Here is a 23,236-nt window from a genome sequence, read left to right as displayed (position 1 = left end):
AAGTAATAATTGCAGCAGGTGCTGTGTGGCCCTCAGGTCCTACATTTATTATAATTAGTCCTTTTCAGAAAAAGTTTGCCCACCCCAGATGGCTTCTGAAGCTAAGAGGACCAAAGTCTTCAATGGAACACTGGAGTTCTTGAACACGAGGCAAGGAAGGGGTTATGTTACTGAGTCCAAACCCACTCTGCTCATCACACGACAGGTCAATTAACTGAGAGATGAGGTATTGCGGCAAGGACTATGACTTTATTCAGAAAGCCGGCTGACCCAGAAGATGGTAGACTAATGTCTCAAAATAACCATCTTATGAGGGTCTGGATGCCAGGTTCTTTTATAGAACAGATATGGGGGAAGTGAGGATGTAAAGTAAAAAAAGACCATTAATCTTACAAATACCTCCTGGAATGGCCAGCCTCCAGGAAGGAATGTGTTAATTTCTTCCTTCCTATAGCCATCCACTGGAGGACAGGGTCCTAAACAAAAGGCATTTTGGTTTAACATTCAGGCAGAGCAGCAGGGTTCCCTGAGGCAGACCATTAGGTATGGACAGGATAGTGAACCAAAGCAATGGGGAAGCACAGGTTAAAGTAAAAGCAGCAGACCCGTCATGGAGTCAGTTTTCCCTGCAATAGTTGGAGGAATCCTGCTTGCCTGTCTGCTTGCCACCCCGAGAGCTTTAAAACCATCAAGACATCTGTAGCACTTGGTTCTGATTCATCAGGTTGACACAGCAGCGCTCATGGATGTCACAGAAATGTTTTGCCTTATGTGCTGCAATCAGATATCACATGACAGACCTCATTTTTGTCTTGGTGGCGTTCATTGCCAGTAATGCAGTGGCTTAATAAGGATGCAGAATGGATGAGTCAGCCGAATATAACCTCTGCAGTTTCTTCTTGTTTCTGACTAGAGGAAGATCATTTTAGAGAAGCGGTGCTGACCTTTTTCAGATAGATTTTGTTACTGTAAACAGGAAGTTTTAGGTCATTTGCAGTGAGTTGGAGGAAGGATCCCGTAATTCTTATGGTCTTGCTTCCAGACAATTCCTTCTCACCCTCCATCTCCTGTAGGTAGTTTCCATGACTCTCTTCTCTTTCCCCTCTTTCCTCATTGCTCTCCTCCATTCCCATGGTTCTCCCGTGCCTTCTCTAAGGGTTCCTCTCAAGTTATTCAATAGCTTCTTGCAGAAATAATGACCCTCTGCCACCTACAAGGCCTACCATCAGAGGAGTCTTTCTTCTTGTGTCATCCTATTTTATTCTAGAATTGTGCTAATATTTTAAACAACATTTGAAAGTCACTCCCTAAAATTGTTTTCGTAGATAAACTTTGAATTTCTTTTTCTCCATTTTTAATAACTTGCTGTATTGGCAGATGCTGTTCAAGTTGGCGGAAGAACTGTTTCCTCAAATTCCTTCTCACCAGAGGCATTCGTTCTCCCTGTTGATGTAGAAAAGGTGAACATGGCTTCCTTCTTCTTTTTAAAACCACCAAGAGGGTTAACACTTGGGAGTATGCCTGTTCTGATTTCAGTCTGTAAACCGCACTGGAGGAGGCATGGCAAATGTTTCATTTCAACATTTGACTGGTAGGGTCTGACCTCAGCTGGGAAATTTTCCATGATTGATGAGTAATGTCTCCCATTGCAGCACCACCAATCTAGGATTTAATACCACAGGAAATTCAACTTGCATCATCTTTTGGTTGCAGTGGGCTAAATCTTCCACCTCTGGAAGATATGGGCTATTCTTGATGTAATGACCTATGATAACACAGTGAAATAAATACATGTCTATGCATTAACTTCACTTAAATATAACTTCTTGATGTTTCAATCTAATACACCCTCACTGGGGGGAAAAAAAAACCAAGTTGATTATGCTTGTGAGAATTTTAACTGATCATCTTTGCCTCTGCAGGAAAATGCCCACTTTTACGTTGCAGATATGATTATATCAGTCATGGAGAAAATGAAGTGTAATATTCTAAGTCAGCAGCACACAGAGACCTGGAGTACAGAAGAGGCCGGCAGGTCACTTGGGAACAGTCAGGCAGACTTGGAAGGGACCTTTTATACCCACGTAAAGCAGGAATCTGGGTCTTCCACTTCATCTGACAGTGGCTATGAAGGTGAGTGGGGGAAATATGAGGAAGCTTTCTGCTGTATTCTCCCCACACATCTGTCAAACCCTGTCCTTCTGGAGTAACCTGATGATCCCCGCCATTTCTGCCACTTGGCTTGGAAGTGGTCACCATGTACCACTCAGTTGTGAAATCCACGTGCTTTTTCTTAGGCTCCATCCTGCTCTTCCCCTTCCTCTGTCTTGTCACCCAGCATTCCTCTTCTTTACACTGGCTTCCTTCCCTACGTTGTCCTCTTTCATTCATCCTGGTAACAAGGAGTCCGTGATGCACTGGGTATCCACAGATGTTGGGAATCCACAGGTAGGGCTTTGCCTGAAATACTTTATAAGTATGTGTTGAATGGTTGACTGGAAGCTCATGTCTAGCTGAAATTTTTTAATATTAATATATGAAATAAAAATTTAAAGTATTTCTACCACCCAGATAAAAAATTGATCTTATATCAAGTATCACCCTTGTGACATTTGTGGTCATAGAGGTTACTTCATGAGGTAGAGCAGAGTTCAACAAATTGCAGCTTGATCCAGACAGTATTAAAAAGGCAAGCAAACAACTGCACAGTATCAGCACACGCCTCACATGGGGTGAGCGATGCTTCCTGGAACTTTATCAGTTATATATATTTTATGCCTGTGCCAGGTTACAAAGTAAATTGTATGTTACTGCTGATCATGATCAAAAGAGTGTAAGAAACACAGAAGTGGGTGAAACTGCCCCCATTAACCCAGGAGGAAACCAAAGCTGAGAAGCTGATATCCCCCAGCTAGAATGGTTTATCTGTGATCACAGTTTTTCAGTGAGGGTGTTTCTTGAAGTAACAGCATGATTTGCAAAGTCTTTCCCCAGTTATTTGGCATTTAGGTGGCTTACAATATTTTAACACTTTAAATGGATTTAAAAACTCCTTTGTGATCACAACCTTCCTTTTTCACTTTTCTGTCTCTCTGTGTAAAGACATTCTTAGGCTAATTCTCCAAACTGGTATTAGGGATAGGAAAGCATGAACATATCTGTATTAGTGTCTTGAAGGACCTGTAGCAAAATACTCAAATTGGGTGGCGTAAGACGACACAAATGGATCCTTTCACAATCATGGAGGTCACAGGTCGGCCATGGAATTGTCTGGAAGGTTGGTTTCTTCTAGAGGCTTTGAGGGAGAATTTGGTCCCTGCCTGTTTCCAGACTCTGGGCAGTTGCTGCTGCTCCTGGCTTGTAGAGCATCCCTCCATGTTCACAGGATGTTTGGTCTCTGAGTATCCGTGTCTGTGTACAAACTTCTGTCTTTTTTACAACATCACTCACATTGGCTCTAGGACTCACCCTGATCCAGCATGACCACAGCTTAACTTGATTACAATGACCTTATTTCCGTATGAAGTCATGTTCACAGGTGCTGGTAGGGGACATTTAGGGGAACATATTCAACCTAGTGGGCTCCCCAGGTGGCTCAATGGTAAAGCATCTGCCTGCCAATGCAGGAGACACAGGAGACATGGGTTTGATACCTACTCCAGTTATTCTTGCCTGGGAAATCCCATGGAGGGCTGCAGTCCACGGGGTCACGAAGAGTTGGACACGACCGAGGGAGCGAGCACGCACACTCAACCTAGTGCAATGTTCATGTCACCTGTACTCCTTTCCTTACTGTGAACGACAACAACAAAAGATTGTTTCTCCCGTCTCTTCCATTTGTTAAACTTTGTATTGTAGAAATTTCAAACTTCCAAATAAGTAGAATACTCCTATGGACCCCAATAGACTCATCAGTCTGTTTCACTTAATCTTGTGAACATAAGGACAACACAAAAATAGCTCCCTGCCCTTTCTAATTGGAGGATAAGTACTTTACAATATTGAGATGGTTTTTGCCATGCATCAACATGAATCGGTCCTAGGCATACATGTGTCCCCGCCATGCTGAACTCCCCTCCCACCTCCCTCCTCACCCCCTGACCTTCCTGATTATTGCAGCTGAATTTTAAAATTCTTTTCAAGTCACCGCAGCCCTTTCATTCCTCCGTTTCAATTTAGCCGGGTGTTGCAGGTTGGACAGTCTTTTTCTCTTCTTCCTGTCTTCTCTAGGTTGCGTGTTACAGGTCAGCCCGGTGGTTGAAACACCTACTTTCTCTGAGGTGACGGAAGAGGACTGCAAATGTGACTTTGATGACTTCGTTATCGTAGGTGAGATTTGGAAACTCGTGGGCCGTGACGGAGGCACCCTCCCCCACACGCCTGATGACACGCATCACGCACGATACATGACGGTGTCATTCAGGGAAAGCCCTCCCCAAATCAGACCGTGTCCCTGGTATTAAAAAAAATACGATGTCTTGATATTAATCCCTCATCTCACGTAGATTTGAATGCAAAAGCAGATACCATTAGGGTCTGATATCTGTTTGGCCCCCTCCTTTATATTTTGGTGAAATTTCAGATAAGCATATATAAAATCCCATCTGTGGCCTCATAATAGCTGTTGTCTCACAACAGAAACGCAAAAGAACCTGAAGGATGGAGATCTTGAATAACTGGTCCTTTCTGAGATGTAGGCAGCTAGTTTTGTGTTAGAAGGCAATGGCACCCCACTCCAGTACTCTTGCCTGGAAAATCCCATGGATGGAGGAGCCTGGTAGGCTGCAGTCCATGGGGTCGCTGGGAGTCAGACAGGACTGAGCGATTTCACTTTCGCTTTTCACTTTCATGCATTGGAGAAGGAAATGGCAACCTGCTTCAGTGTTCTTGCCTGGAGAATCCCAGGGACCCAGGGACGGGGGAGCCTGGTGGGCTGCCGTCTACAGGGTCACACAGAGTCGGACACGACTGAAGCGACTTAGCAGCAGCAGTTTTGTGTTCGTATCAAATTGACTGTGGTTAAGAGAAACAGACTAAAAGCCCTCCATTACCTTTTCTTTGATTTTCCCACAGAACTTGGAGATTTCAGCAATACCACAGAGCCCTGTGGATGTTCCTCCGACACCTCTAAGAGGTATCTCTCCCTCCCACTTTCATTAGCACACAGACCCCTAGGCCATCACACCAGGCCTCTGACATCTTGGGCCAAATTCAGTCAGTTCCAATGACAGGGATCACTGTTTAGAAATGAAACAATCACCACGAAAGTTCCTACAGTGTTTTTAGAGTGTTTGAAAGACTTTTGTACACATTCTCATTTAATCCTCATGGGTGGGATGGGCAGGGGTTTTTAAACCCAATTTTATGGGTGTAGAAACTGAGGTTCAGATGAGATGTACATCCAGACACCATGCTGTTAAATAGCAGTGGGGGAACTTGAACTTGCTTCCCAGTTCGTTCAGTGGAGAAGAATCCACTTGCCAATGCAGGAGACATGGGTTCGATCCCTGGGTGGGAAGATCCCCTGGAGAAGGAATGACAACCCACTCCAGTATTCTTGCCTAGGAAATCCCATGGACTGAGGAGCCTGCTGGGCTGCAGTCCATGGGGGCACAAAAGAGAGGGCTTGAACCCAGGTCTTCTGACTTTAAACCTGGTCCTCTTCTCACCACCCCTCCCCACCTTGGTACCCTCAATAAACACAAGCTGCTCTGTGGAACGTGGAAGGATTGAGTTAAGTAAGATAACCACTGGGGTGTGGTTGACACACACATGGTCTGCTCTGTGTCATCTCCTCTGCTTTTTTCAAGGGGGGAGGGGAAATAGTTAAAAACCCACAGCAAAAGACCCTTAACACACTTCTTATGAAAATAATTTTCCATGTTTGCATCTCTTACATTGCAGTGTCATTCATGAGCCAAACTTCAATTCTGCTGAGCTAATAGCCAAAGAGTTATACCGCGTATTCAGGAAATGCTGGATGCTGGCAGAAGTTCATTATCAGCTGACAGGCTCTCTCGATGCAGCTGGCTCCATAGTAAGTCTCAACAGAATTTGATCTTCAGTTCTTAAATTCTCATTTTGCCTGCTCTCCACATCAGAGGTTTCTGTGTTTCCTTGTATGGCTGCTGGGCGTTAGGGGAGACTCGAAAGGAAGGACGAATCTGATGTTTATTGGGCATTTGTAATGCACCAGGGCCTGTGCTCAGCAATTCATGTCTTAATCGTCACATATCTCCTGTGAGGTAGATGCTATTGTTAATTTAATTTATTTACTCATTCATTTATGGCTGTGCTGGGTCTTCATTGCTAGGCACAGGTTTTTCTCTAGTTGTGGTGAGCCGGGGCTAGTGCAAGGGCCTCTCATTGCAGTGGCTTCCCTTGTTGCAGCGCATGGGCTCAGTAGTTACAGCTCACAGGCTTAGTTGCCCTGCGGCATGTGGAATCTTCCCGGACCAGGGATCAAACGCATGTGCCATGCATTGCCAGGTGGATTCTTAACCACTAGACCACCATGGAAGCCCGTTATTTTAAGTTTAAGGTGTTAGTTGCAGACCCTCAGCGGGGCTGGTCAGTGGTAAAGCAGGAGTTGAGCTCCCAGGCTGCCTCATTTGAAAGTCCAGGCTGGTCCCCTTGTGGAGTGCTCTGCCCTCCAAACAGGCAGCTCAGTGCGGGCAGAGGATGGGGTGGCAGAGGCTGTCATCGGGTAGGAGAGAAAGCACACTGGAAGTGCAAGGGAGGCGGTATTCCACGTCATCAGGGGAACCTGAAAAGGCTGAATGGAGATCTCAGGACTTGAGCCAGGTATCAGGCCAGGCAGAACTGTAGCAGGTCAGGTAGGGGTGTATGAAGGGCACTCTTGGCAAAGGAGCAGCTGGAGTAGAAGTGACTGGGAGGTGCCCGGTGCTTCTGGGTTTTGGTTCTTTTGGCTGCGTCATCTTAGTTCCCTGACCAGGGATCAAACCCGCGCCCCCTGCGGTAGAAGCACAGTCTTCACCACTGGACCACCGGGGAAGTCCCCGTGGTGTTTGTTGAGCAGAGTCATTTAATGTAGTTGGAGAACATGTTTGTGGGTAGTGGGGTATGTTTGGGGGATCGTTCATCTTAATCTTCCTGGGAAGTAAGGCTCAAAAGCGGCCAAACTGTGGAGGATGTGGATGGTAATCAGAGAAGTCTTGATTTTAGATGCTAAGAGAAAAGTTTCATGGTCAGAGGTGGGGTCTGCACGTGTACAAGCTGGGCAGTGTCTGCAGAGAACAATTCCTGGAGAAGGAGATTCAGATCCACAGTGTCTGTCAGCTCTTGACTAGGCAGGGTGAGGCTTCGGCTTCTGCAAGGCAGGAAGGCATTCCAGTTCACACTGACCTACTTACAGTAATTCGCAGTCTGGAAACAAAAGAACTAACTAAAAATACCGAGCAGAGTGATCTCAGCTGGGTGGCGTCTGAAGCAGTTCTCCTGCAGAGGGTTTTAGACACAGAGACGGCTCTGGCCAGGTTCTGTTATTCACTTAAAGGCAGTTTTTATTTTTCAAGGTAAAGGTTAATGTTGGGAATACATCTGAACATTCTTTTTATTTCAGTTCCTGAAATGTGCTTGTTTAAGTTGCTCCTGAATCCTCTTCTGGGTTATTTATGCAGGTTATAAATGAAGAGCGGGTCCAGAAAGACTTTGAATCCAGCACAGATGTTGTCCAGGAAATTAAACTGAAGTCGAGGATCAGAGGGACTGGAGACTGGGCGCCCCCTAGGTTTCAAATCATATTTGATATTCATCCACCACTCAAGTAAGTCTAGGTTGCTGCTTGGACCACCAGTCCAGTTAAAACAAAAGTTGTGATGGGTTCCTTCTGTCTCTTCATAGAGATGGGTGAAGGCAAAAAATAAAACACCAAGGGACAAAGGAAAATTTGTTTTAGGAAAAAGAAACTTGGGCACATTTTTCTGAGTTAGCTTTCTTGGCACCCCATATATAGTGGGCTTTTGGTCTCTGTAAGTTTTGACACGTTGAGAACTTAACTATGTTTCCTTAACTATGAACATTACATAATAATTGAAAAGTAAACAGGCTCATATTAAGTGGCTAATGGTGAACCTTAAAAATATCATACAGTAATTTTAAGACTAGACCACTCTATTTTCCAGGGCAATGTGAAATAAAGTCAGTGAATTCATTTTTTTAAAGGAAAATTTCATCTTGAGGAGAGCTCTTACAGTTAAAAAACGTGACAGAATGCAAATGAAAACATCTCTGTTCTCTAAGAAGTAACAAAATTCTAAAAGACAAAGAAATAAGATGGTGCAAAAAGGATATAGATATATATATAAATATATACAATAATTTAAAGTAGTGCTGTGCTGAGTTGCTCAGTCATGTCTGACTCTTTGTGACCCCATGGACTGTAGCCTGCCAGGCTCCTCTGTCCATGGAATTTTCCAGGCAAGAATACTGGAGTGGGTTGCCATTTCCTCCTCCAGGGGATCTTCCTGACCCAGGGATGGAACCTGCATCTCCTGCATTGGCAGGTGGGTTCTTTACCACTGAGTCACCTGGGAATCCCATAATTTAAAGTAGTAGTTTAATTTGTTTATTCTGAGAGTATATGACATTGTAGACAAAAGGATATTTTAACCAAATGCATTCTTTTTCATTCCTCTTGGTTGGTATTTAATACAGTGTACAAACTGCAGAGTTATGAAGGGGCTGGCAGTGGTCATTGCCTGTGCCCCACAGAGGTGCCTTATATCCTTTTTTCCTCTTGGGAGAGTATGAGGAAGTTCTCTGGGGCTGCTTAGGGAGAAGAGTTCCCTCTCCAAGCCTTGGGCGGGGTCACTTCCCTTGACGTGGATTGTCTTTCCTCTGGGATTTTTCTGGGTTCTCTCTAAAGCACACATTTTTTACCACGCACACATATTTTTACCATGCATTTTTACCTTGGCCATTTTTCCTGACCTTAAACTGTATTAAAGTGTTACAACTTTCTCCATATTGCCAAATCCCATATGGAATTGTAACACTAACAGTTGAATAGCAAACACTTCAATATTCTATCTTTCACCAAAAATCTTTGACAGCATTGTCTTACAATACCTCATATTCATCTAAATGTCCCTGGATCCATTTGTAAACTTCCCAAGTAAGTTTGGGGATGGTGTCTTATCCCCCTGAACCTCCTCCCATGTATTATATGCTTCTAGTTCTCTCAGGAGAGAGAACTCTGTGATGCCCCATGAGAAGTCTCTAAAGACTCTTTGGTGGAATGGTTATTTGTGATACTGACGTCTGCTTTGGTGGTAGCAAGAGCTTTTAAAAGACCCAGAGATTTCAACTGGAAAGCTCTGTTCTTGGGAAAGAAAAATTTTATTTCTTTCCCAAATGAAAAAATGATAAAATTAAGCCCTGAAGCTAAGAAGAACATCCTCATGTCAATTTCTTTTCCAATCAGTGAAAAATGCTCTGTTGGCCTTTTCTGAAATATAACTGTTATCATTTTCTGTCCTCAGGAGGGATCTCGTGGTAATAGCCCAAAATTTTTTCTGTGCTGGCTGTGGAACTCCAATAGAACCTAGTAAGTATGGATTTTGGGTTGCTTACTTATTAGGCAATGATATTTTTACCTTAAAGCATAAATATTGGTATATTCATTTCTCTCAAGTGCATGCAAGACAATATATAGCAACAAATCTTTTGTTCAACAGTGATTTGATTAATAAGCATATGAATGAAATTTACAAAATTTCATACCCATACTCTTACATTTTTAAATATCATAAGTAAAAAAGCCCCCCAAATAACCAATTTTAGATTTCCTATTTATCTCTCTATACATCCAAAGAAAGTTGAGCAGTTTGCATCATTATTGTTTTAATGTTTTTTAATTGTCTTGAAAGTCACATAATATAAAACATACTCTTGTTGTTGTTCAGTCACTAAGTCCTGTCCAGCTCTTAGCGACTCCATGGACTGCATTAATGCAATCTTCCCTGTCCTTCACTATCATCCTGAGTTTGCTCAGATTCATGTCCATTGAGTCAGTGATGCTTTCTAACCATCTCATCTGCCACCCTTTTCTCCTTTTACCTTCAATGTTTCCCAGCATCAGGGTCTTTTCCAATGAGTCAGCTCTTCACATCAGGTAGCCAAAGTATTGGAGCTTCAGCATCAGTCCTTCCAGTGAATAGTCAGGGTTGATCTCCTTGCTGTCCAAGGGACTCTCAAGAGTCTTCTACAACACCACAATTCGAAGGCATCAATTCTTCAGCTCTCAGCCTTCTTTATGGTCCAACTCTCACATCCATACATCACTAGTCCATCCACATTAGTCATGTATGGATAAAACATACTATTTTAACCACATTCCACTGTATAGTTCAGTGGCACTAAGTATATTCACACTGTTGTGCAACTCTCACCATCATTCATCTCTCAAACTTTTTACCTTCCTAAACTGAAACTCTGTCCCCAATACACACTGTCCTCATTCCCTCTGCCCACCTCCTATCCCCCAGCCCCTGGCATCTACCAATGTACTTTCTGACTCTATGAATTTGACTTTTCTTGGTACCTCACGTAAGTGCAATCAAATAGTATTTGTCTGCACCTAATGTATATTGTAAGCTGAAGCTGAAACTCCAATACTTTGGCCATCTGATGCAAAGAACTGACTCATTGGAAAAGACCCTGATGCTGGGAAAGATTGAAGGCAGGAGGAGAAAGGGACAACAGAGGATGAGATGGTTGGATGGCATCACCAACTCAATGGACATGAGTTTGAGCCAGCTCTAGGAGTTGGGAGTTGGTGAAGCACAGGGAAGCCTGGCATGCTGCAGTCCATGGGGTCACAAAGAGTTGGACACGACTGAACTGAACTGAATGTATACTGGAATATGTATTTAAGGTTCACTTAATGTATGTCCTGCAAATAGACTGTACCTTCTCTTTTGGGGGTTGGAGATTGGGATTGATGTATGTATACAACTATGAATGAAGTACATGACTAGTGAGAACCTAGTGTATAGCACAGAAAGGGGGGACATGCGTTGTTTTTATGAGAGGTGTCCACGATGAGAAGTTGTTATAGTCATTTCATAACACTGCCCTCTCTTTGCTGAAGAGGCCACTGTGACCTTCACTGTGACTGCCCATTACTTTCCGACTCTCATCTCCCAGCTCTTGCCCCATCGGGCGTTGAGCTCAAGCCACATGGCCTCCCTGCTGGTTCTTGAAGGTGACAGGCTCACTCCTGTGAGCATCTGTGCTTTTCTCTCCCTGGAATGCCCTCCCCTGGTCACGCACCCCCCCCACCTCCCCCAACCAGGCCCAGTTCCCTTCCTTCCTTCCCATCTGCACTCTCAGGTCTTCCTTGGCTGCCCTATTGAAACTCCACCTCATCACCCTCTTGGCCACAAACACACACATACACTTGATATTCGCCTTCCTTTTTGTTTTTATTCAAGTCCTTATCTCCCTAAAATACTCTTATTGATTTTTCTTACTATTATCTGTCTCTCACTAGATTCTAAGTTCCATGAGGACAGATACATGGTTTGTTTTATTTTAATTGACTGTTATTAAAGTATACTTGCTTTACAATCTTGTGTTACTTTCTGCTGTACAGCACAGTGAATCCGTTATATGTTTACATATATCCCCTCTTTTTTGAATTTCCTTCCCATTTAGGTCACCACAGAGCACTGAATAGAGTTCTCTGGGCTATACAATAGGTTCTCATTAGTTACCTATTATATACATATTATCAATATGTGGTCTGTGTTATCCATTGCTTTATCTCCTGCTCCTACAAGTATGCCTGGCACACAGTTGGGACTTGAAAGATATTTGTTAAATGATTGGATGGCTTACCTAGGACCTAACCAGACTCCTCTGAGAAAGTTTGAGGGAGTGGCCTGAGGGCCTAGAAAATCAGGTTTCACCCAATCAGAAAGGCGAGTTGCCCACTTGAGAGTGGGAATCACTTATTTTGCTGTGAGAGCATCCATAGGTCTGACCTGTGAAAGCCTAGGAAGAGAAGATTTGCTGGAAAGGGTTCCCTTGGCCTTTGATAGGCGTTCTGGGATGGAGTAAGACTTTGAGCATCTCCACCTCAAGAAATAAAAACAAGAAGCATAAGTCCATCTGAACTTCCTTCTACCATGCCTGCCATGGTAGAATGATAGTGCCTGCCATGCATCACAGTTGGAAGTGATTTTCTTTCAATGACTCATCTTCCCAGATGAAGTCTAATGGGGACCATATCTCTCTGGTTAACCACTGTATCCTGGTGCCTCAGTAAATACTGAATGTATGAGTTTGAAACTGTGAAGATGTGTGACTATGATTCCACCAACTTTTAAAGTACCTCCCAGAGTTTGTTCAGATGTGAAGATGTAGGTGTGCAATGTTGATTGGAATGTGGTCCTTCCCTCTTGGAGCTTGCTGACAGGATGTCATCAGCCAAGTAAACAATTGGGTGATACTTTCAATGAAAGAGAAAGTCAAGAATGCTATGGTTTTTATAGCCAGGGAACTTAATCCAGGCTTATTGGCTTGGGAGTGAAAAGTTGCCTAAGGAAGTGATTGTCCCCAAAGGAGTGTGTGTGTGTGTGTGTGTGTGTGTGGAAGTGATTGTCCCCAAAGGAGTGTGTGTGTGTGTGTGTGTGTGTGTGTGTGTGTAGGGGATGGGGGTCACCATATATGTTTTTCAGATCTTTACTGGTTATGTTTTCTCTTCCCATGTATTTCCATCCTTTGTGCATTTTTCTGTTTTTTTTTTTTTTTCATGGATTTATCCAGGAACTCTTTTAGGGTACTACTTTCCAATAGCATACATAGAATGCGTTATCATTTACAAAGCATTTTTCATACCTGTGGTATCACAGAATCCAATTCTGGGCTGTTTTGGTGGCTTCAGGACAATTAGCCTGAAGAGATTCGGGCTTGTCAGAGTCTTCCTGCCAAGTAGGAGGTTGGGTCTGCACGCCCACCAAATCCCCAGACCTTGAATCTCATGTTCTGTTGGCCCCGTGTCAGTTTAAAGGCCCATATTCCAAATCCAGGAGTGCTGGGGGGAGGGTTCTGTTTTCCAACACCCATTCCACAAAAGTGAAGCTCATGACCCTCCGTGACTCAGGGCCTCCAGTGTCTGCTGTTCTCCCCAGCATGGCTTCAGCAGCATGAGGACAGCCATCTTGAGTCTTGACCTTGCGCCGGCGTTGGAGGCGAGGGTGGGGCGCGGGTGGGTTTCCGGCCTCAGGTGACCTGGTGCTCATCGTCCTTTGCACCCCGGCAGAGTTCGTGAAGCGGCTCCGGTACTGCGAATACCTGGGGAAGTACTTCTGCGACTGCTGCCACTCCTACTCGGAGTCCTGCATTCCCGCCCGGATCCTCAGGATGTGGGACTTCCGGAAGTACTACGTCAGCAACTTCTCCAAACGCCTGCTGGACCACATATGGCACGAGCCCATCTTCAACCTGCTGCACGTCAGCCACGGCCTGTACACCAAGGCCAAGGAACTGGACAGAGTGAGGGTGAGCAGCCACCTTTCCTGGGGGAGGGAGTCCAGCGGCCGAAAGGGCCCTGCGGCAGTAAGTGGACGTCTCCCCCGGCTCCGGCGATCCAGACAGACCCTTGAAGGGGTGGACTTAACCATACAGCAGCTGGAGCTTATGCTTCAGAGACCTTCTCCTGCTTTGGCTCTTTTCAAAGCCCCTACCCAAATCTTACCTTTATGCCTAGTTTTGTTTGTACCTAGCTTTTGAATTTTATTATCTTTTAAATGGGGCTTCCCTGCTAGCTCAGTCAGTAATGAATCTGCCTGCATTCCTGGAGACCAGGTTAGATCCCTGGGTCGAGAAGATCCCTTGGAGAAGGAAATGTCAACCCCACTCCAGGATTCTTTCCTGGAAAATCCCAGGGACAGAGGAGGCTAGTGGGCTACAGTCCATGGGGATGCAAGAATCGAACACAACTTAGCGACTCAACCACCACCATCTTTTAAAGAAAAATTGTATGTGTTTAAGGAGTACTACCTGATGACTTGATGTATATATATACACAGTGAAATGATTGATAGTCAAGCTAATTAAGACATCCATCCCCTCACAGGGTTACCTGTGTATGTGATGAGAACACCTGAAACTTACTCTCCTAACAAATTTCCAGTTTTTAATACAGTCTCGTGAATTATAGTCATCATGCTGTACATGAGATCTCTAGACTTATCCTTGTTGTTTAGTTGCTAAATCATGTCCAACTCCTTCGCGACCCCATGGTCTTATCCTAGGTAACTGTAACTCTGTGTCCTGGACCAATTATCTCCCCATTTCCCCACCTTCTCAGTCCAGGATCCACCCTTATAGTCTGTGCTTTTATGTACTTGACTTTTTTAGATTCCCTGTATAAATGAGATCAGGCAGTTTTTGTCTTTTTGTGTCTGACTTCACTCACTTGGCATTATGTCCTCCAGGTACATCCATGGTGTCTCCAATCACAGAATCTCCTTCTTTTGTACATAGTTTGGTGTTTTTTAAAAAGAAGGCCCCCAACATTGTGTAAGCTTTAGAGTCCCCAAGACCTGGGTCCTTCTTGGACCCTCTGTAGATCTCTGGACTCAGTCATGGGCCCCTTTATAGACTGTGCATTATATGCTTTATATATATGCACAGTCAATATGCTTTATAGACTGTGCATTTCAAAGGCTTATTGTCTAGAGTTGTAGCATTTCAAGGTTAGAACTAACATTTAATTTTGACTTATGCATGTCCAGTGTTACTAATCATATTACACTTCCCCCCCTCCCCCCGTTTGGTTTCTCACATTAGGAAATCCAGGAGCAGCTGTTTCATATCAAGAAGCTGTTGAAGACCTGCAGGTTTGCTGAAAGGTACTGCTGCGGGCTGGGCTGGGCTGGGCTATGAATGGGAGGTCTGATAACCTCCACACTCTGTGGTCCGTCTCCACCAGTGCAGAGTGACCGTCTCATGCCTCTCCTTGGCGATGTAGACACTCTCTTGAACGTTGCTAAACGTTCTTACTCACTACCAGGGAATTTAACACATTAAGAAGAATGGACCAGTATAAGCATAAAACAACCCTAGCCAGTGGACTTTTATTATTATTTTGGGGAAAAAAAATGAAAGTGAAAGTCGTTCAGTTGTATCCAACTTTTGTGACCCCATGGACTGTAGCCCACTAGGCTCCTTTGTCCATGGAATTCTCCAGGCCAGCATACTGGAGTGGTAGCCTTTCCCTTCTGCAGGGGATTTAAGTTGTGATAAAATACACATAACATAAATTTTTAAGTGTACAGTTAAGCGGTTAGGTACATTCATGTTGGTAGGCAACCACCATCACCATCCATCCACAGAGCTCTTTTCATTTTGTAAAACTGAAACTCTTTACCCACAGTAGTTCTCCACCCTCTGTTCCAGCCTGTGGGAACCACCATTCTCTGTTCTGTCTCTATGATTTTGACTATTCTAAGTACCTCATATGAGTGGAATCACAGTGTTTATTGTTTTGTGCCTGGGGTTTCATGTAGCATCATGTCTTCAAGCTTCACTCACACTGTGGCCCATGTCAGGATTTCCTTTGAAAGGCGGAGTGATGTTGAGTATTCATACATTGTCTGTATAGTCCATCTTTTGTTGATTGATCCATCTATCTTGGGTTGCTTTCTTTTGGTTTTTGTGACCAGTGCTGCTGTGTTCATGGGTGTACCACTGCCTTTTAAAACAGTGATAAAGAGGCATGTCAACTTTTATTGGCTGTATAATATTTTTCTGTACTATGATGTGGTATTCATTTAAGTATTGTCCTGTTACTGAACACCTAATACATTTTAAATATCTTTTGTTATCCAAAAAAAAAAAAAAAAATCACACCCAAACACTAAGCTTCAGCTGAATCTCTGACCACATCCATAGGTATGTCCATAGGAGGCCATGGCCATAAAGGCACAGGCATGAATTCATTCAGCAGAGATATTGTTAAGAGGAGGGAAAGTAGCTTACTCAAGGAGTTAGGATTATTTGTTTTAATAGCTGAGATCATAGTGTTAGTCTCTCAGTTGTGTCCAACTCTTTGTGTCCCCATGGTGCGTCCATGGGAGTCTCCAGGCAAGAATACTGGAATGGTTGCCATTCCCTTCTCCAGGGGATCTTTCTAACTCTGAGATTGAATCAGGGTCTCCTGCATTGCAGGTAGATTCTTTAGCATCTGAGCTACCAGTTGGGATTACAGGTTTTCAAAAAAATTTTGTTCTCTTTTAAAGCTGCTTTCTGTTTCTGATCTTTATTTAATGATGCACTACTTCTGAATTACATTTCTTGGGGAGGAGCTTGTCCTTTATAATCATATGGCCTTGAGCTCTACCACCTGGCTTTGGGGTGAAAAATTAGTTTCTTCTCAGGGCCTCAGTTTTCTCTGTAACATGTAACAACATCCACAGTTCTTACCATCTGCAAAAATGTCTTGAATATCCACTCTGTGCTTCCGATGAAAAAGCCACAGGACACGTGTTCAGAGGAAGTCTGGAGAGGAAGTCAGCACAGAGAGATCTTTGCCAAAGATTTGCCTGTCACTGGTGCACGTGCTCCTGAGGGCATGGGGGAGGGGCAGCACATATTTTTTAAGGGACAAGGTGGGGAGGCAGGCACACAAGGCTTCCTAGGGACAAAGCCAGAGCTTGAAGAGCAAGTCAGAGGAAAAATGAGGGTTCAGGGGCCCTCCGGCCGAGGAAATAGTGTGAGCCAGGACCACCCGTAGCTGGGCAGAGAATTAAACTGGGTTCAGCAGCAGTATCCCTAGAGCATCAAGTTCAGTGTAGGCTTGGGAATGCAGTGCATGGTGATGCTGCTAACTGACATAGGGGGTTCAGAAAGAGACCGGAGGGCTCGGAGGAGATTACATACAGTTCTGAATGCCCTCGGGGCATCCAAGTGCCTTTAAGCAGCCCGCCCTTGTGGTTGTTGCTTAGTTGTGTCCGATTCCTTGTGGGACTGCAGCCCACCAGGCTCCTCTGTCCATGAGATTTCCCAGGCAGGAATACTCGAGTGGGTTGCCATTTCCTTCTCCAGGGGATCTTCCCAACTCAGTTGGATGCTTGTGTCTTAATATCAGTGCTGGACCTGAGGTTTGGGAGTCATAGCATCAATAACTCTTCCTGAGATATCCATCAGTCACACTGATGGACTTGAAACTGAGCTGGAGTTGAAGAAAGTGGTCATTATTATCTCAGTACGTGTTGTCAAGACTCAAAAACCAAATTTTAAGTTTTCTTTCACTCAGTGTACATGGGCAGCTGTCAGGGACACTTTTCTCATTCAGCTTTTTGAAATCATTATTTACGGAATTTTAACTTTCTGGCTTCCAAGCAAAACTTGCAAAATGTAAAGTAGGGAGTTAACTTGTTCCTACGGCTATTTTTTTTTTTTAAGTTGAGTTGAAAAATTTCAGTTTTGAGAGCCAGGAAAAAACAAACCCTTCTCCCCAGTCCCTGGTTCCTGCCCCGACCTGTGTGGGTGGGTTTCTGATTTCCTCTGGTTTTCTCTCCGGAAGCACATTAAAGGAGTTTGAGCAGCTGCCGGGACACTTGACGGAGGCGCTCCACTTGTTCTCCCTGGAGGACATGGTCAAGGTCAAGAAAGGGCTGCTGGCGCCCTTGCTCAAGGACATTCTGAAAGCTTCCCTCGAGCACGTGGCCAGCTGTGAGGTGAGATCTGCTTGCCCCAGCGGGTGTGTCCCTGAGCTGTCCTTTCTGCGGCCGATCCTGGGTGGGCTGTTTTGCACTTAGCTGCTTTACCCTCATAAACTGAGGAAAGTGCCAGCAACACTTTTCATTGCCGTAGTTTAGTCACTAAGTCGTATCCGACTCTTTGCGACCTCATGGACTGTAGCCCACCAGGCTCCTCTGTCCATGTAATTTTCCAGGCAAAAATACTAGAATGGGTTGCCATTTCCTTCTCCAGGGGATCTTCCTAGTCCATGGATTGAACCCACGTCTCCTGCATTAGCAGGTGGGTTCTTTACCACTGAGCCCCCAGGGAAGCCCCTGCACTCCTTACAGATGAGTGAAATGAGGTTCAGAGCTGTTCAGTACCAGACCAAGAGTGTCCTGCTGGTATGCAAGCCTGGGCCAAGCGACTGGTTGTCTGAGCACCCAGCCCGGTGCGTGGCCTCCCTCCATTCTCGTCTGCTCTGGTGTGCCAAGTGCAGCCGCATAGACTCAGGATCCAGTGGGACAGGAGCTCTGTGTCTTCACGGACTGATGAATTGCAGGGGAGCTCCCAGAAATAAAATGAAATCATTTAAGAACACATGTTTAAAATCATGATCTTTCTCTGGTGCCTCAAACTACCCTGATGCAGTTGTCCAGACAAAACGGACGCACAGTTATTGCTCTGACCCATCCACTGTGGCAGGAGATAGTATTCTGTTCCTTCTAGAGGCTGGAGTCACAGACACTTAAAAAATGATGTTTTTGAAACTGTATCATTAGAACTCTTGCATAGTGAGAGGAGTTTACCATCTTGGCTTATAGAATACCAAACTGAAATTTTTCTTTCATTTGACATAGACAGGTTTTTTAATTGTTACTTGTATCCATGACATTTGGTGGCCTTCTGCAAATATGATCTGTTGCTTAGGCCTATCTTTTGTCCTGTGCAGAATGTTTCATTTTGACTTCTATGAAAATTGCAATTCACAGATTTATATAAACCTTTTAAATGCAGAAACGTGTTACTTCCACAACCAATTTAGGGGATTTTAGAATAAGAAATTTTAATACCTGGGGTGGAGGACTGTGGAAATCTGGTGTTTATAGAGTTCTGTGAAAGTGGAACTCAGTTTCTCCATCAGGAGAAATGTTAGCCATGAAGACTAACTTTTGACTCCTATTCTTACAGCTATGTCAAGGAAAGGGCTTCATTTGTGAATTTTGCGGAGTACAGCTGTCATTTTCCCATTTCAGACTGCAACGTGTAGAAGATGTTCAGGTATCTTAATACCATAATACCGTACGCTTAATAGCAGTATAATAACATAAGCGCAAAGTTTGTTAACTTAAGCTTGAAACTGAAAGTCGCTCAGTCGTGTCCAACTCTTTGGGACCCCATCAAACTCAGGTCTCCTGCATTGCAGGCGGAGTCTTTACCAACTGAGCTATCAAGCTTAATAACAGCTTAATAACTAAAGCATAGTGTGATTTCCTTAAGGTATAATGATCTAGTGTGTGCTTCTCTGTTGAATTGGAGCTGGTAAAGTTTTGGATGCACAGGGAGGAGGTGTGAGTGGGGCAGGGATAAAGGATGATGTCTCAGGGAACAGAGTTCAGAGGTAGGAGGTGGCCCTGCTTGACCTGTCCCCCAGTTCTTCTACATCAGGGCAAGTTACAGCTGCACCTGTTTTGTAATTGAACAGTCAACCCCAAGTTCACTGCAGGGGTCCCCAACCTCTGGGATCTAATGCCTGATGATCTGAGGTGGAGCTGACCTAATAATAATAGAAATAAAATGCACAAAAAATGTAATGCACTTGAATCATCCCAAAACCATCCCCCACCCTGACCCATGGAAAAAGTATCTTCCACAAAACTGGTCCCTGGTGCCAAAAGTTTGCGAACCGCTGCCCTGGGGTTTGTTCTCAGGCTCCACGCCCACGAGGGTATGAAGGCAGCAGGACTGGGCCAAGGAAGAAGTTGAAAATGGTATGGTTGTCATGAAGGCTCAGTGCATCTCTCAGGGAACTCTAGAGCTGGGGTGGATTTTCACCATTTTCCCAAATTAAGGACAGAGAGCCAGCCAGGCCTTTAAAGCTCATATTGACCAGTCACTGGATATGGTCTGAGACCAGCAAGGGGGCATAACCTTGATAGAGGCAGCTCTCTTTAGTTAGGGTCATTTCTAGAGAAGGGATGTCACCTCCTGAGCCATCAGCCACCAGCTCGCCCGGCACCCATGGTGGATGGTCTTTGAGCGGATCTGGGAGGCACTGCAGTCCACTACCCAGGCTCTTTGGGCCGGTTTCACTGGTCCTCATGGCCTTGTTGTTGTTTTTGTTTAGTTGCTAAGTTGTATCTGAGTCTTTGTGACGTCATGGACTGTAGCCTACCTCTGTCTATGGGATTCCCCAAGCAAGAATATAGAGCAGGTTGCCATTTCCTTCTTCAGTGTATCTTCCCGACCCAGGGATGGAACCCGTGTCTCTTGCAAGTGGATTGCAAGTGGATTCTTTACCACTGACCTACCAGGGAGGCCCATCCTCATGATCTACTGGAGACAAATCCTCTTGTCTTCAAGGGACCTCTTGGTTTTAGGTCCTCTTTCCCCAGGCTGGGGATGAGTGTCTGTTACATATTTGAGAAACCAGCTACCCATTTGCTGACGGCTCTCCTCCTTGCTTGCAGCGTGCAGAGCTTGCTTTCACAAGCAGTGCTTCCAGTCCTCCAAGTGCCCCCGGTGTGCGAGGATCACAGCGAGGAGAAGACTTCTGGAAAGTCTACCCTCTGCAGCAACATGATGTACTTGACTATATCGAGAAAGACCATGCAACATGCCTTACGATCACATCGCTTGTGTCTCCTGTTGATAACATTGTTTGACTATTGTCTATTAAGAAAAAAGATGACCAATATTCTCTTTATTATATATATTTAATATTTTTGGAGACTTCGGATCTTTGTTATTAAGAGTAGAGTTGTTACTGGTGCCAAAGAATGCTCAAACTACCGCACAATTGCACTCATCTCACATGCTAGTGAAGTAATGCTCAGAATTCTCCAAGCCAGGCTTCAGCAATATGTAAACCATGGACCATGAATGTTTCAAGCATGGACCAGATGTTTAAGCTGGTTTTAGAAAAGGCAGAGGAACCAGAGATCAAATTGCCAACATCTGTTGGATTGTTGAAAAAGCAAGAGAGTTCCAGAAAAACATCTATTTCTGCTTTATTGACTATGCCAAAGCCTTGGACTGTGTGGATCACAATAAACTGTGGAAAATTCTGAAAGAGATGGGAATCCCAGACCTCCTGACCTGCCTCCTGAGAAATCTGTATGCAGGTCAGGAAGCAACAGTTAGAACTGGACATGGAACAACAGACTGGGTCCAAATAGAAAAAGGAGTAAGTACGTCAAGGCTGTATATTGTCACCCTGCTTATTTAACTTATATGCAGAGTACATCATGAGAAACGCTGGGCTGGATGAAGTGCAAGCTGGAATCAAGATTGCTGGGAGAAATATCATAACCTCAGATATGCAGATGACACCACCCTTATGGCAGAAAGTGAAGAACTAAAGAGCCTGTTGATGAAAGTGAAAGTGGAGAGTGAAAAAGTTGGCTTAAAGCTCAACATTCAGAAAACGAAGATCATGGCATCTGGTCCCATCACTTCATGGCAAATAGATGGGGAAACAGTGGCTGACTTTATTTTTCTGGGCTCCAAAATCACTGCAGATGGTGATTGCAGCCATGAAATTAAAAGATGCTTACTCCTTGGAAGGAAAGTTATGACCAACCTGGACAGCATATTGAAAAGCAGAGACGTTACTGTGTCAACAAAGGTCTGTCTAGTCAAGACAGACTATGCCAAAGCCAAAGCCAAAAAGACTATGGCTTTTCCAGTGGTCATGTATGGATGTGAGAGTTGGACTATAAAGAAAGCTGAGCGCTGAAGAATTGATGCTTTTGAACTGTGGTGTTGGAGAAGACTCTTGAGAGTCCCTTGGACTGCAAGGAGATCCAACCAGTCCATCCTAAAGGAAATCAGTCCTGAATATTCATTGGAAGGACTGATGCTGAAGCTGAAACTCCAATACTTTGGCTGCCTGATGCGAAGAGCTGACTCATTTGAAAAGACCCTGATGCTGGGAAAGATTGAGGGCAGGAGAAGGGGACGACAGAGGATGAAATGGTTGGATGGCATCACCGACTCAATGGACATGGGTTTGGGTGGACTCCAGGAGTTGGTAATGGACAGGGAGGCCTGCTGTGCTGTGGTTCATGGGGTCGCAAAGAGTCGAACACAACTGAGCGACTGAACTGACCTGAACTGTTACTGGTGATTTTGTTTACAAATGTTCAATGTTTTTGCTGCTACTGGTGTTTTTTTTAAGGGTTTTTGATACTTCTTAAATTGTATTTAAATGGTTGTATTTAGCTAATGGTGGAGCCTGTTTTTTATGAATTATAACTGACAAGGTGAATTACTCAGTTCCTATTCCTATAAAGCTTGTTTTGTGAAAGGAATTGTTACTTTCAATGAACAAAAACTGAAAACAAAAATCTGTATTCTCTGGCTTTGTTTCTGGCCTAAATTCAATTTTGTAACTGTATCATAGAGACTTTACTTCTTCCAGGGTTTGTGTCCGGGGTATGCTTTACTTTTGCAGTTACATGTATGTATGGATGAGTTTTGAGTTTCTTTAACAGAGCATGGAGGTGCTATTTGAAGTACTTGCCTCTAGATGGCGCCCTTCAAAGGGCACAAATCAAACCTCTTGTCAACTCTATTCCACAAAGTCAGGGGATGTGTGGGTGACTAGAACTTTATCCCTGCCTTTCAGAACTTTGTCTTGCAGATATAAAATTGAACATAAAGTAGTTGAAAACGTAAATAAGCTATTTATGTCTTCAAATACAGGGGAAATGCTGTTAATGAACAATGTGATGCTAGTAATAACTACAATCACAGACATTTCATTAACAAGGTTCGGTGAATCACTGAACCTTTATGAATCCCTTTTTCCTATTATTTCTTTTTTTTTAATTTTATTTTATTTTTAAACTTTACAATATTGTATTAGTTTTGCCAAATATCGAAATGAATCCGCCACAGGTATACCTGTGTTCCCCATCCTGAACCCTCCTCCCTCCTCCCTCCCCATACCCTCCCTCTGGGTCGTCCCAGTGCACCAGCCCCAAGCATCCAGTATCGTGCATCGAACCTGGACTGGCGACTCGTTTCATACACGATATTACACATGTTTCTATGCCATTCTCCCAAATCTTCCCACCCTCTCCCTCTCCCACAGAGTCCATAAGACTGATCTATACATCAGTGTCTCTTTTGCTGTCTCGTACTCCTATTATTTCTTATGTTTGCATGCTTTCTTGAAACATGTGAGCTTGTTTTTTCTTCCACCTCCTATATACTTTTATCCTGCTTGAGAAAGAGCCCTGGGGCTGGGTCCCTTCTCAGCACATCTTTAGTCTGGAATGTGGTGTCATATCCCCGG

The 23,236-nt window shown here is 44.2% G+C and overlaps 1 protein-coding gene across 1 annotated transcript in view; it reads left to right on the top strand.

Moving 5' to 3' along the window:
* The window catches only part of RUBCNL (rubicon like autophagy enhancer), a 28,152-nt gene extending 5,592 nt beyond the window's left edge, over positions 1 to 22,560 (top strand). The window contains 13 exon segments of the mRNA XM_070380282.1: positions 1,378 to 1,460; positions 1,923 to 2,133; positions 4,231 to 4,329; positions 5,074 to 5,134; positions 5,905 to 6,037; positions 7,641 to 7,786; positions 9,504 to 9,568; positions 13,289 to 13,527; positions 14,821 to 14,882; positions 17,558 to 17,711; positions 18,907 to 18,940; positions 18,943 to 18,996; positions 20,406 to 22,560. Coding sequence (XP_070236383.1) covers positions 1,378 to 1,460; positions 1,923 to 2,133; positions 4,231 to 4,329; positions 5,074 to 5,134; positions 5,905 to 6,037; positions 7,641 to 7,786; positions 9,504 to 9,568; positions 13,289 to 13,527; positions 14,821 to 14,882; positions 17,558 to 17,711; positions 18,907 to 18,940; positions 18,943 to 18,996; positions 20,406 to 20,518 — 1,454 coding nt within the window. The 3' untranslated portion in view covers positions 20,519 to 22,560.
* The last annotated feature ends 676 nt before the right edge of the window (positions 22,561 to 23,236 follow it).

Source organism: Bos mutus, chromosome 12, assembly GCF_027580195.1.
Source record: "Bos mutus isolate GX-2022 chromosome 12, NWIPB_WYAK_1.1, whole genome shotgun sequence".
Taxonomy (NCBI): Eukaryota; Metazoa; Chordata; class Mammalia; order Artiodactyla; family Bovidae; genus Bos; species Bos mutus.
This window is presented reverse-complemented; position numbering and strand designations above follow the sequence as displayed.